The sequence below is a fragment of the Sarcophilus harrisii genome, chromosome 1 (genome assembly GCF_902635505.1).
Source record: "Sarcophilus harrisii chromosome 1, mSarHar1.11, whole genome shotgun sequence".
NCBI classification, from domain to species: Eukaryota; Metazoa; Chordata; class Mammalia; order Dasyuromorphia; family Dasyuridae; genus Sarcophilus; species Sarcophilus harrisii.
The window spans coordinates 284122506-284137599 of NC_045426.1; the positions used below are offsets into that span (position 1 = coordinate 284122506).

General features: G+C 33.8%; 1 protein-coding gene across 1 annotated transcript in view; it reads right to left on the bottom strand.

The window, feature by feature from the left end:
* The window catches only part of TEK (TEK receptor tyrosine kinase), a 151413-nt gene that overhangs the window by 104644 nt on the left and 31675 nt on the right, over positions 1-15094 (bottom strand). Inside the window, exons 3-6 of the mRNA XM_031943319.1 lie at positions 9986-10096; positions 7963-8115; positions 3167-3298; positions 2689-2829 (exon numbers count right to left, since the gene is read on the bottom strand). Coding sequence (XP_031799179.1) covers positions 2689-2829; positions 3167-3298; positions 7963-8115; positions 9986-10096 — 537 coding nt within the window. The remainder of the gene's footprint in view (positions 1-2688; positions 2830-3166; positions 3299-7962; positions 8116-9985; positions 10097-15094) is intronic.

Here is a 15094-nt window from a genome sequence, read left to right on the forward strand (position 1 = left end):
GCCAGCAGGATGATTTCAGAAAGGCCTGGAGAGACTTACATGAACTGATGCTGAGTGAAATGAGCAGGACCAGAAAATCATTGTACACTTCAACAACAATACTATATGATGATCAATTCTGATGGACGTGGCCATCTTCAGCAATGAGATGAACCAAATCAGTTCCAATAGAGCAGTAATGAACTGAACCAGCTCCACCCAGCGAAAGAACTCTGGCAGATGACTATGAACCACTACACAGAATTCCCAATCCCTCTACCCTTGTCTGCCTGTATTTTTTATTTCCTTAACAGGTTAATTGTACACTATTTCAAAGTCCGATTCTTTTTGTACAGCAAAATAACTGTTTGGACATGTATACATATATTGAATTTAACTTATACTTTAACATATTTAACATGTATTGGTCAACCTGCCATCTGGGGGAAAGGGTGGGAGGAAGGAGGGGAAAAGTAGGAAGAAAAGGTTTTGCAATTGTCAATGCTGAAAAATTACCCATGCATATATATATATCTTGTAAATAAAAAATTATAATTAAAAAAAAAAACTTCAAGGAAACATGATCTAAAATATATATATGTATTGTGCTTAACATAAAAATATTTTTATTATTGTTACTTAAAAAACAAAACAAAACTTTTTTTTTTAATTAGTAGTGGCAAGGAGTTCTGCAATTTAAATATGCAATAGAAGAATTTTCTAAAATGTTTTCAATTTTTGTTGATTCTAAATAAGTGGGACAGTACTTATTGTGTTTAGAATGTCTAATTTCCTTTAGTAAAGTTCAACTCTTATACCCCATCCTGTGTAAAAATGACTGAATTCAAGAAGTCTACACCAGTGGATCATGAAGTTTTATGAAATCTACCAAGCTGGAAATGTTTTGAGTTACAGGACTGGCAATGGAATTTAAGACTGTTATCTGAGGACCATCAGAGGTAAGCATAAAATAGCAATTCACTAAGTCTTTTGCTGGGGCAGAGAAGGTTTTTGATTAGCATAGCACAGAGAATACATTCACAAGAGAAATCACAGATCTTTTGAAAAGAACTAAAATACAGTTTGTAATCTATAGCTGGATCGATTATATAAGATTAGAGAATGTACTAGAAGTTAAGGAAAATTCATAATCTCTAGTCAGTACTCAATATCATTAACTAACTAGTTAAAAATGAATCAAAATACTTCTACAATTATTTTCACCAAAACTTTTTCAAAAGCTAGATTTTTTTGTGTAGATAGGATTTCTAAATAATTAAACACAGGTAAACTAGTAATAATTTTGATTTTGCTAAATATTACTTTGAACTCACTGTCTTTGTTCTGTTCTAAAAGATTTTCTCATCCTTTCCAAGGTTTTTTCCCCACAGTTTCACAAACAATTGTTGTGCTTGTCTATGCTGAATTGTTTGAGTTATGAAAAAACTTCCCACACATTGGAACCAGGCACTTTTCTCCTAACTCTACTTACATATTTAGGAAGCCACTAGGAATGCTATAGCTTTTCAGGTGAAAAATAAGGACTTAATAACCTGACGATTCATATTAAAGGTATTCTTTGGGGAAAGTATTTCTCCAAGTACTCAGACTGTTTGACCTAGTTTGTGTGCCTTGATTGGGGTCTTCATGATATACTACTGTTTGAAAGTTGTTGAGAAGCACTTACATGCTGCTGTACTTCATTAGGCAAAACACAACGTTTTTGGAAAATCTTCCCTCTCAAGTACTTGGAGAAACACTCTCCCCAAATATGAATGTCAGGTTATTAATATGAATGTCAGGTAATTAAGTCCTTATTTTTCAATGTGTGGGAAATAAACATTTCACCTTCCCTATTCCTTGCTAGCAACTTTCCACTAATTGTTTCATAACTCAAACAATTCAGCATATATACAAGTACAACAATTGTTTGTGATACTGTGGGGAAAAAAATCTTGGAAAGATCAGGAAAATCTTTTGGAACAGAACAAAGATGAGTTCAAAGTGATATTTAGCAAAATCAAAATTATTACTACCTTACCTGTGTCTTATTTAGAAATCCTATCTACAAAAAAAAAAAAATCTAGATTTTGAAGATTTTTTGGTGAAAATGTTTATAGAAGTATTTTGATTCATTTTAAACTAGTTAGTTAATGATATTCATTAAGTACTAACTAGAGATTATGAATTTTCCTTAACTCCTGGTACATCGTCTCTAATCTTATATAATCTATCCTGCTATAGATAACAAACTGTATTTTAGTTCTTTTCAAAAGATCTGTGATTTCTCTTGTAAATGTTTTCTCTGTGATGATACTAATCAAAACCTCATAACCCATTGGCTTAGGCTTCTTGAATTCAGTCATCTTATACTAATAAAGGAAAATAAAGTACTATCCCACTTATTTAGAATCAACAAAGTAATATGCCTCTGTCTAAGCTATAGGATAACACTTCAACTTCTCCAGAAATTAATCTCAATCTGATAGGAAGGCTCTTTTTATGATCTATTACAAAAGCTGCTCACCATATTTTGTAAATAAAAGCATTAATTCTTAGAGACAGAAGATATAGCTTTAATTCAAAACCGTGCTCCCAAGCAAAGAATGAACAAATCAGTTGTTACCATCCTTTCAAACTTGAAATCCATTAAAATGATCCTCTAGTCATCTTCTAGACTGCTTTAATTAGGTATTATTAAGGCCATACCTTCATTGCACTGTAGACCCTTCCAGCCAGTGGCACAGGAACAACCATAAGGGTCGGGGAGGCAGAACATGTATGATTTGCATCCATCTGATCCTCCACATTTCTCTCTACAGGTTCTGCCAAACATGTGCTCTTCACAAGCTTTGGAAAAGGAAAGAGCTCCTTCAGACTCAGAGACAAGCTTTCTAAAGGTACCATTCCTTTTATATAGGCTGGGCCTCAAACAATAGGGAGAAGATAAATGTGGCAGATAAATAGACATATCTCAGATCATCTCTTAAATAAAGGCATAAAAAGAAATCAAAAAGTCCAATTTTATGGCATGAAAATCATAAAATAAAAATTGAACTTGCCAAATTGTTTGGATGACTAACTTCTACTAAGTATAATTTCTGTATTTTCTTAGAGTAATTGAATTTTATGAATTTAAAATATGCATATCTTATGTGTCAAGATAATAGTGGATTTTTAAACTTACGTTTTTCACATGTTCTCCCCATAAATCCTGGAGGGCAAACACATTCTCCAGTATCTTCATGACAGATGCCATTGTTTGAACAAAGATTACAGGAGCTTTGACATTCAGGTCCCCATTTTTCAGCTTCACATCCTTAGATTTCAAAATAGATAATTAGTAAAACTTTGGTGGGTTAGGCAGGCAGACAATTATAATCACTAGAATTGTATAGTTTACTAAATTCTTTCCTCAAATTATGCTGTAAGGTAGGCCAGTTCACATAAAATAACAATATTTTAAAGGAATATCATTAATTTTAATTTACAGATATGGAACTGAACCTCAAAAAGGGAAATGTTTTTTCCAGTTACACACCCAGAAAGAATTGGAAACAGGGCTTGAAGTGAATATTTTGACTGATCTTGAAGTCAAAATCATGATCAGTGCTCTTTTCACTGTGCCAAGTGTTATCTTTCTGTGCTCTAATTTAGGATTTTACAGCCCATAAAAGGAGGATGATTTTAGAGCTTTTATTCCAACTCCAGTAGGGGAATTTATAGATACTAATTAATCCTTTCAGCTCTAACCTCATTCCTCAGATGGAAAAAATTCATCCATAATGAATAGTAATTCATATTTACATATCACTTTACAATTTATAAAACATTTCCCTCCCAAAAGCACTGAGATAAGTAGTATGAAAATTATTATATCAATTGCATAGAACTAAAATTGAAGCAGAGATACAATAAATGGACACTGCTTCATTAAATACACCATCCACTAATAATAATAACTCACATTTATATAATAATTTTACTTTTGCAGAAGACATTATACATTTTACCTCATATAAAGATATCTTATATGAGAAGCAGCATGGCAGAATGAATAATGACCTGGCCTTGAAATTAGGAAGACCTAATTTCCTACCTTTGACACATCCTAGTTGTGTGTCCCTGGGAAAGTCACTTAATGTGTCAGTGCTTTGGGCAACTCTCTAAAGCTATAATTTTCAGAGAAGGGGGAGACTACATTGGCAGAGGGAGTTCCCTCCACTTGAAAATTCCTTATGCCAATGGAATCAGAAATCTAGTTTTTATGTCTATCCTTTCTTATATGACTTTTATGACTTTGAGTTAGGTGCTATTCTTTTTTTTTCCAGATTAAAAAACCAACTCAGAAAACTTAAATAATTTACTCAGGATCACATAACTAGTAAATTTCTGAAGTGAGTTTAGAATTTAGGTTTTCTTAAATCCAGGTCTAAGGCCCTATCCATTATACAATATTGTTTTTCAGTTGTAAACCTATGGAAGGTTTTCAGGTTTCTTATATATATTTCTCTAGATATTTATTGATACACTTTATAAGCTGAGAAAAAAAAAGTTTTTCTTCCCATGTAGATTGCTATTGGGATGTTGTTAAGTCTGAAGACACTGAAGGTCTCTGCTAAGAAAAACAAACTTCTGAGGGAGCCTTGCATGACTAGTTGTGGCTAGGTTCTTACAACTCATCAGAAAGAAGCCAGTATTTTTGTCCATGGCTATTCATTCTTAGTTTAGAAGTATTGGTCTTTTGTCCAAAACTTTGGGCAAGAACTCATTGTTGTTATTGTTCACTCTAAAATAATGAGGAAGACTGTCAGTGTAAGACCATGTCTTGTTGCTTACCGCTTTAGTCAGACACCAAATACCAGAGAGCAAATTCTTTTTATCCCCTGAGGCAACTGGGGTTAAATGACTTGCCCAAGGTCACATAGCTAGGAAGTCTTAAGTGTCTGAGACCAGATTTGAACTCAGGTCCTCCTGACATCAGGGCTGGTGCTCTATTCACTGCACTACCCAACTGCCCCCAAAATTCTTTATCTTAATAGAGTGAAAGAACTGCTCAATTTATTAACAACTGTTCAGGAACTTGGTTACAGTTAATTTGCCTCAACAACAAATAGGAGCCAGCCATGAAAATGAAAGAAATTTTTGGCCTTGTGACACTGTTTTCATCCCCAACCATGATGAACAATTTTAAAAGAGAAACTTATAGTATATAGGACTAGAAAAGGGTAGAATTGTAGAATCTTATTGTATATGAATAGGCCTCAGAGAGCATCAAGTTCAACCTATATCTGAACTAGAATCCCCCCAACAACAAATATGACAAATGGTCATCTAGCCATTGCTTGAAGTGCTTTAGTGACTGGGGTGAGATGGATAGAGAGGAGGTGGGAAGGGTGCACTATCTCCTAAGGAACTCCAATATATATTTTAGGCAGCTAGATGGCATAGTTGGAAGTTTAGATTCAGGAAAAACTGTTGAAATTCAGTCTCGGACACTAATTAATTATGTGACCCTGGACAAGCCACAATCTCTATTTGTCTCATTTACCTCGTGTAGAATGGGAATAACAATAACACTTATATCTCAGGATTGCTGTAAGGATCAAATAAGATAATAATTGTAAAGCACTTAGCACAATGCCTGGAACACAGTAAGTACTATATAGATGCTAGTTGTTATTGTTTGTTATATTTTTGGTTAGGTCTATTTTTCAGCAATTTTTTTTTTTTTTTACATCAGGCCTAAATTTGCCTCTTGTAATTTTTTATCCATTGCAATTGAGTTTTTGGCCATGTGGGGCCAAGCTGAAAAAGTCTATTGTCTCTTCTATGTGCTTCAAGATAATTGTGTTCTCCTTAAATCTGTTTTTTCCCCAGCCTAAACATCACTATTTCTTTCAACCACTTCATACCTTACAGCCCTTACTATCTTGGTTGCTCTCCTTTAGAAGCTTTTCAGCATATTAATATAAGAATTCGTTTACTTTAACCTTCTTATTTTTCAGGTAAGGCAAAGTGAAATTTGAGATGAAGTTACTTATTCAAATCTCATATTAAGTTAGATAGATCTCATACCTAAGTCCCTTGATTCCAAGACCAATGCTCCACAAGTTCTGTTCTGACTTCTATCCTGAGTCCCAAACCCACATCTATAATTGTCTACAAGACATCCTTTACCTGAGATATCTCACTAGCATCCTAAATTCAAATGCAACCTTACCATTTCCCCCTTAAATCTATTCTTCTAACAACAATTTCTATGACATCACTATCCTCCTTGTCTTCTCTATTTGTAGCCTTCTTTGACCCCTCCCTCTTACTCACTTCCTGAGGAACCTCATTATTCTTTTGAATATCTCTGTATTAAGAGATATTCAGGTCATGTTGATTCCACTTCTAAAACATGAATTACATTTGTTCCCTCCTCTTTTTCCCATTGCTCCTTTAGGCATGCTATTGCTTTAGGCCTCAGGATTACCCTCATGGTATCCTCCTAACAGGTCTTCAAGTCTCCACTTTTTGAGTCTATAAACTGCCCTTTATATCACTGCAAGACTTATCTTCTCATGAATAAATCTGACTATATCATTCCTATGCTCAAAACCTTTTCTTGCTGTAATGCAATTGCTTGGTCATGACTGACTTCATGATCCCATCAATGATAGCATACCAAGCCCTTTAGTTCTCCACTATTTTCTAAAGTCTGTGCAAACTTATGTTCATTGCTTTCATGATACTCATCTATCCTTCTCATCCTCTGCCATCTCCTCCTTTTGCTTTCAATTTTTTCCAACATCAGGGTCTTTTGCAAAAAGTCATGTCTTCCTACCTGCCAGCTAGGGCAAGAAGGGGAAGGGAAGGAGGGAAAAATTTGGAACAAAAGGTTATGCAAGGGTCAGTGTTGGAAAAATTATCTATGCATATGCTTTGTAAATAAAAAGCTTTAATAGATAGATAGATGAATAAATAAAGAGAAGTCAAATCTTCTCATTACATGGCTAAAGTATTGAAGCTTCAGCTTCAGTTTTTGCCCTTCCAAAGAATAGTCTAAATTAATTTCTTTACGTATTGGCTGATTTAATCTCTTTGTTGTCCAAGGGAGTCTTAAAAGGCTTCTCCTGTACCACAATTCAAAAGGATGATTGGCATATGAAAATGCTTACCATCTCAGGGAAGAAAAAGTGAGAAAAAGGAGGGAGAGAATTTGGTGATTTTTTTTTTTTTTTTTTTTGCTGAAATATTTTTCTATTTTAAAAACAATTCAATAGTATTTTATTTTTACAATTACAAATAAAGATAGTTTTCAACATTCATTTTGATAAGATTTTGAGTTCCATTTTTTCTCCCTCCTTTCTTTACCCCTCCCCTCTCCAAGACAGCAAGCAATATGCTATAGTTGATGCATGTATAATTATTTTAAACATATTTTCATTTTAGTCAAATTGTGAAAGAAAAATCAGAACAAAAGGGGGAAAAAGTACAGAAAAAAAAGCAAACCAAAAAAAAAAAAAAAAAGGTGAAAATAGTATGCTTCAATCCACATTCAGTCTCCACAGTTCTTTTCATCAGTTTCTGTACAAGGAAAATGTTTCACAGTTCATCACAGTTTCTTTCATCATCTTATCTGCAATTTATTATCTTAGAGATTTGTCTAAAGCAACAAGAGATTAAGTCATTTGTCCACACTCTACTCAATATGTATTAGAAATGAGACTTGAAGCCAAGTCTTCCTAGTTTCAAAACCAGATTTCTGTCTATTACACCAATCCCTGTTGCTTTTTGTTAGAGAACTTAAGTCACATAAGAAACATATCTGTGATTCTAATGTCTCTTTTTAGAGTAAGAAAAATTGATTAATTTGAAAAGTTGTGCAGGACTTATCAACATGAATCCATCATGTTTAACTAGACTTTAGAAACAGTCAGGAAAACAACTACTGAATTCACACTGCCCAAAGCCATTTGTCAACAACGAACTTACTTCGAACTATCAAACGAGTGAAGGCTGAGGTGAAGAGATTTCCTCCTATGTACCTGGCTGAGTAGACACCAGCATCCTGAGGCTGAGTATTCACCACATTTACTTCTAGCATATCAGGTACTTCATGCTTAGGTACTGAGTGAATGAAAGATCCTGGGAATAGAGGAACATAAAACAATTTGGTAGAACACAAAATAGGCAGTAACATTAACCTTTTCCAGACTCTTCCCCAGGTTTGATCTTTAAAAGTCATATACCCCTTCATAAAAAATTTGACATAATTTTGTAGATATGGGTAAGAAAGAATATTGAGTTGCTTATTCCTCTACCAAGAATAAAGTTCCCTAAGATAATTTTTTTTAAATTCCGATCTAAATATACATCAAACCAGATGAGCATTTTCATATACAAAAAAAAAAAAAAAAAAAAAAAAAAAAAAATTGAAAAAGGAATGGTGCAATCCATTTCTGTTAGGCTCTCCCTATCCTTAGTGTTGTCAACTACTGTCAACCATATTTCTAATTAATTCAATATCTTTAATACAATTCTCTTTGGTTTTTTTCTCCTAACTTCATTTTTATAGTCTTCACTATTCATCTTGGTAATCCTATTAAGTAACCTGATTATATCTAACTCTTCAACCCACTTCACTCTCACTACCTTCATCTTCATTTCACTTTAGATACATATCATACCATGGATTTTACCAATTCCAAGATCTTGAACTTTAAAATTTCACTCTATAACCACAACTTATTATTATTATTATCATCCTTTCACTCACACTAAGCTTACCTTTTTTCCTTTTTGTGATCTCTGAAAAGAGAACATATATAAAGTTTGCAATTTCTCCAACACAGTGCTCTCTATACATAGGTGCTGACTAAATATATTTTATGAGTGAAAGTTTTTTAACAAATTTGAAACTATTTTTGACAGAATTAAATAACTGCCTTTTTTTTGCTTGTCTGCTTTATCACTAGAGATAATGTTATTACTGAGGTTTTTATTTTATACATTGATTTATTTTATATATTGATTAATCTTTCCACTGGTACCCTTGATCCTATCTCTTCTAAAATCTTTTTCATTCATCCCCTTTTTCTTTTTGTCTTTCACATTGTTTCATCTTAATTTTCTCTTTTTCTATATAAATTGCCTTTTCTAAAAAAAAAAAAGTATATTAAATTTAACGTGATAGTACTAACACTGCTTGTCTGTTTTCTTCTGAACTTTCTGTTGCTCTTCTCTCTTGAGTATTTCTAAAATACTCCATTGGCAATCTTTTCTTTCTTTTTCTTTTTGCTCTTTTTGTACTTTCCCCAATAACTCGCCCCATGAAAAATAAAAACCTCAGAAAAAACATATACTAATACAAAAGCTGGTTAAAAACATCTTTGATACTCTCATAGATCTAAGCATAATCTCACTAAATGTAATTATTCCACATAGTGCACTTGATCACTACAGATCAAATCCACTTATACCTTCTTAACCCATATGATTTTTGTTCTTTAATCAAATTCTTTGTAGAGGATCAACCTATAGTATTAAAATTTTCTTTGCTTTCTTAAAATAAATTGGAGATATAAACATAACACTAGGATTGTTTATCATAAATTACCATACATTTTCCCATCATCCTTTGAGTCATTAGTAGTTTTGGTTCTTCTTACTTTGTAGTATGACCGGAATATTTTTAGTGTTTAAAAAAAAAAAAAAAGATGGACCTTTGTAGAAAGAGTAACTTCATATCATTGAAAACATTGCAAAGTAGAAAGATTCTATTTTGACAACTGATGATGTCTCAGTATACTAATGAAAAACAACCACTGATTAGTTCTACCAAACCAGTAAAACGTTACATATGGAATAGGCTATGGATTTTGTCTGGGACTAATACCCAATCTGTGAAAGTAAAGAGGTAATCATCAGGAGGTTTGCCATAGTAATATTTTTGGTTTGGCTTTGTTTTTGTTTTGCCCATTGTAATACTTAAAATAGATTTGAAAATCCTACTTACCATTTTTGTAAATTACTGCATCTTCTTCCTTCATTAACACTTTTTTGAAGGAAATATTCACATATTCTCCTTTATTCACAGTCATAGTTAATGTATCAGGAAGGAAGGAAGCTTCAACAACAACCAAAAAGAAAAGTATCAAAATGAATACTATGTTTACTACAGACAAAAGACATTTTGTGTACAATATGAGTAATATTAAGATTTAAATCATTGGATTCATTTGTATGATATGAAGCATTTGATAAATAACCCCGTTCTGGTCTCCCAGTTCATTGTTAACAGAATAGGACAATAAAAATGATTAAAAAAAAAAAAAAAAGCTTGATCATCTATTTGTGGGAGCTTGATTAAGTCACAGCCCCTTCATTCCATTTATAATGGAAAGGCAATCATTCTTAACACTTTCCTGCCTCTCACATTTATAAGGATAGACTTGGAAAACAATTTATAGTTATTTAATATGTTCTTCTTTGCAAATCTAAGATGTGTTTCAAATTGCTTTTATTCTACTGGTGAAGAAGGATCTGAACTGTGATCCAGAAACACTGATTTGCTTAATTCTACTTGTGGCCACAGAACAATTTCAGGGGAGGAAGTGCAGGCTGTGACATGGAACAGGACAAATACAATAGATGTCCTGATCACTTTGAATACATGGGTTACTTGTGGTTATTCGAATTAACAAATCTAAACACTGGATTAAAGATGACTAAAAGAACTAAAAAGTGAATGGGACTGATTGGGTGAAGTTTTCTCAGTAAGTCATGTGATCCCTATTCCCAAAGCTGGAAGGTCAGACCTTAAGCCAGTGACAAAAAATTAGAGGAACTGATGTGACTCACAGGAAGCAGACAACATTGGTGACCATTGGTCAAGGATGATTACTTCCTTTTAGTCTATCCAGTGAAAAGGCTTGGGTCTTGTGCTATTTAAATCCCACCAAACCAGAAGCTTGTCAGGCACATGGTGGGAGCTGGGAATGGCTCCTGGGGTAAGCTTGCCTGGGCCTCTCCCTACAGGGACTAAATAAGTGCCATATAGATTTCTCTTTGTTAATTTGTGATTCAGTGCTGATTTCATGAGAAAACTGTCTGAGCTATTGAATTTTCATTGGTACTTTCTATATGCTTTGTTTAAATTATTTGCTCTTATTTGGAACTATGCTCAAAAAGTTATCAAATTGTGCATACCCTTTGATCCAGCAGTGTTTCTACTGGGCTTATATCCCAAAGAGATCTTAAAGAAGGGAAAGGGACCATATGTGCAAGAATGTGTGTGGCAGGTCTCTTTGTAGTGGCCAGAAACTGAAAACTGAGTGATATCCATCAATTGGAGAATGGCTGAATAAATTATGGTATATGAATATTATGGAATATTATTGTTCAGTAAGAAATGACCAGCAGAATGATTTCAGAAAGGCCTGGAGAGACTTACATGAACTGATGCTGAATGAAGTGAGCAGGACTAGGAGATCATTATATACTTCAACAACAATACTACATGATGATCAATTCTGATGGACATGGTCATCTCCAGCAATGAGATGAACCCAAATCAGTTCCAATTGTATTATAATACAATGCTAGCAGCTATTTAAGTGTCACAAGTAGTAGAGGCAGCCAGGTGGTACCAAGCACTGAACTTGAAGTCAAAAATATTTAAATTTAAATGAAGCCTCAGACAGTCTCTGTATAAGCTCAGGCAAGTCACCTAACCCCTTTCTATCTCAATTTCCTTAACTGTAAAATGGGGATGATAATAGAATTATTGTGAGGATCAAATGAGATGATATTTGTAATGAATTGAACCAGCTACACCCAGCGAAGGAACTCTGGGAGATGACTCTGAACCATTACATAGAATTCCCAATCCCTCTATTTTTGTTCGCCTACATTTTTTATTTCCTTCACAGGCTAATAGTACACTATTTCAATGTCCAATTCTTTTTGTACAGCAAAATAATTGTTTGGACATGTATACTTATATTGTATTTAATTTATACTTTAACATCTTTAACATGTATTGGTCAACCTGACATCTGGGGGGAAGGAGGGGAAAAATTGGAACAAAAGTTTGGCAATTGTCAATGCTGTAAAATTACCCATACATATAACTTGTAAATAAAAACTATAATTAAAAAAAAAGAAATACAATACATAAATAAATTATTTGCTCTTTTGTATGAATGTTGTTTAATTTACTATGGGCCTTTTTCCTCTACATATTGTATTCTAGAAAGGAACCTAGATTTTCCAATGGGCTTTGTTCCAATGTATTTTTAACTTGGTAAATTTTAAGTATCATTAACTTTGTATTATGCGAGACCCATATTCACAGACAGGGAGGTTCAACCAAATCAGAATTTTAGCCAAAACAGAGGGATTTCTTCTTTCTTGGCTTCTTTCTTTTTTTCCTAAGGAGTTTTTCCCAAGAACCTCCAACCTTCTGTAATAGAGCCTAAATATTTCCTAAGTATTGATGGTGTCAAGTTGATATTTGTACCATAAATTAATATATGGGTCTTTATCTCATAAGATCATAGAATGCTAAAACTACAAGAGACTCTAGAGATATATTAATATATTATAAAGTCCAAAAAAGAGAATGGGCTCAGCATACATATGGACTTGATAGCAGTTTTGAACTCAAGTCTTCTGATTTCTAATTTAATGTCCTTTCTATTATATTCTGCTGCTTCACACATTTTAAATTTAATATCAATTTTCAATAGGTAATAGAGTAATTTAAGCATATTGAATTATTTCCAGATGTTCAATTATAAGAAGTAAACTCTTAATTTCTCTGTATTTTAAACATTTCCAGTATTATAATACAATGCTAGCAGCTATTTAAGTGTCACAAGTAGTAGAGGTAGCCAGGTGGTAGCAAGCACTGAACTTGAAGTCAAGAATATTTAAATTTAAATGAAGCCTCAGACAGTCTCTATATAAGCTCAGGCAGGTCACCTAACCCCTTTCTACCTCAATTTCCTTAACTGTAAAATGGGGATGATAATAGAATTATTGTGAGGATCAAATGAGATGATATTTGTAAAGTGCTTACAATGCTTGACATGTAGTGAGAGCTTAATAAATGTGTGTTCCCTTATTCTTACCTTTCTACAAACACACACACACAAATTCTACAATTGTGCCAAAGTTCCTGTGCTCCACTGGACGTGGACATTTAGGTATATTTGGGAATCTGACACCTAAATCCTGAATTTCAAAATTGTTACAGGATCTTAGACTTAGAGTTGAAAGGAACCTTAAAGGCAAAGTTATCCAATACCTTAAAACAACTAAATGATTTGCCCAAGTGCCACAGTAAGTATATGAATCCAGGTCTTCCTGATCCAAGTCCAGTATTCCACCACACTATACCATGCTGCCTTAACATGTTATCTAGGTTGAATATAATTGACTACTTTGATGTGATACATTGTGTCTAAGTCATTTTAAGACAATTTGGCATATGAATATTTCAAATGGATTTTCTTAAGCAGTGAGCAGGAACATGTTCTTTATGATATGCTGTCATGTTATTATTTAATATGCTCTGAATTCTCTATAGTATTTTGCTACATAGATATGTAAAGATATCTTCCTAGAAATTTTCTTTTATATCCAATATACATTATTGTCCACTTTCATGCAGTTTTTGCTTTATTATTTGTAGTGGTCTCTTCTCTAGAATATAATTGTTCTCTGTGAGCAGGTTTCTTGGGGGCTTCTGGAGGCAGCCTTAGGTTCAGTTCTAAGTAATAATCACCTCAAATGCAGCCAGCTGTTAAAAGTTCAGTCCTTTATTGTCTCTTCCTAAATAGCCCAGTTAGCTTTCTTGGAGGCCTATCTCTCTCCTTGATTCTGAGAGCTCTTGTTGCCAGTCCTTTAGCTCCTGCAGCTTCTGCCTCTAGCTCAAGTCCGACTCCTGGCTTCTCAATCTCCCCAATTGACTCCTGGCTTCAAGAGCTTCTTATATATGATCTCTTAAAGGTATGAACTCAAAGATTGACTCCTCCTCCGAGAGGAGGATTGTGGGATTGTGGGAGCTGTGACTTGTGAATCTCCTCCACTGAACTTGTGAATCTCCCAAAGTCTAGTTGAGACTCCCAGTTTATACAGGCTCTCCAAAGGTGTGAACTCCAATGTGTGAACCAATTACATAAGCATTGTTTCTATCAACTCTAGTGACTTAATACTTTGTTTCAAGTTCTGGCCCATAATTATTAAACTAGCACATTATACACAATAAGTGATACATTAATGAATAAATGAAAAAATGAATTGATTTTACATAATTCTGAATGTAGCCAGTGATTAAATGAAATAAAACATCCACATATCTTTATATCCACAGTTATCTTCATGTGTCTCAAGTGCAATTCCTGACACATTAAAAATGGGCATTGAGGGGGAATTCCATTTACCACCTAACTCGTATTGCCAATTTGGGAAGATGGAGACAAATAATCTCTAATGGTCCCACTGCTCACTGGAGTTAAGCTTCACTAGTCTTAGAGTCAGAAGCCTGTGACTAATTAATTGTGTCACCCAGGAGAGAAAACTCATCAACCTTTTTGAATCTCAGTTTCCTCAAGTGTTCTAAACTTTAGGCCTAGAATTCTATCTACTCTGTTTTGCCATCTAGCTACTTCCTCATAATAACTAGCTATGTGACTTTGGACAAATAAATTTACTGCTCAAGAATCTGATTGCTACATTTCTAAAATGGACTACATTATTTCTAAAGATTTCTAATTGCTGTAAAATTTTCTGATTCTAGGATAGAACATATAAAGGATCCAATTCTCACTTGTAATTCAATTATTAGAAGACTAAGTTCTTTTGTTAACTAATGATCAGCCAAGAAATTGGGAAAATCAGGTATCTGACATTTCTGAGCTTTTTTCATTAAAGCAATAGTTATATAACTCCCAGAATTTCTTCACTGCAACTATGGAAACTTTAGCAAGCTTTTTTGCACAAGCCAAACCAAAGTGACAGATGTGAAAGGAAAAAATAGAGCTGAATTTTCAACTATGATGGCTTTGGCACACCTAACATCCCTTTGCTCAACCTCTTTTCCTTCTCAGCCTGGTGCTGA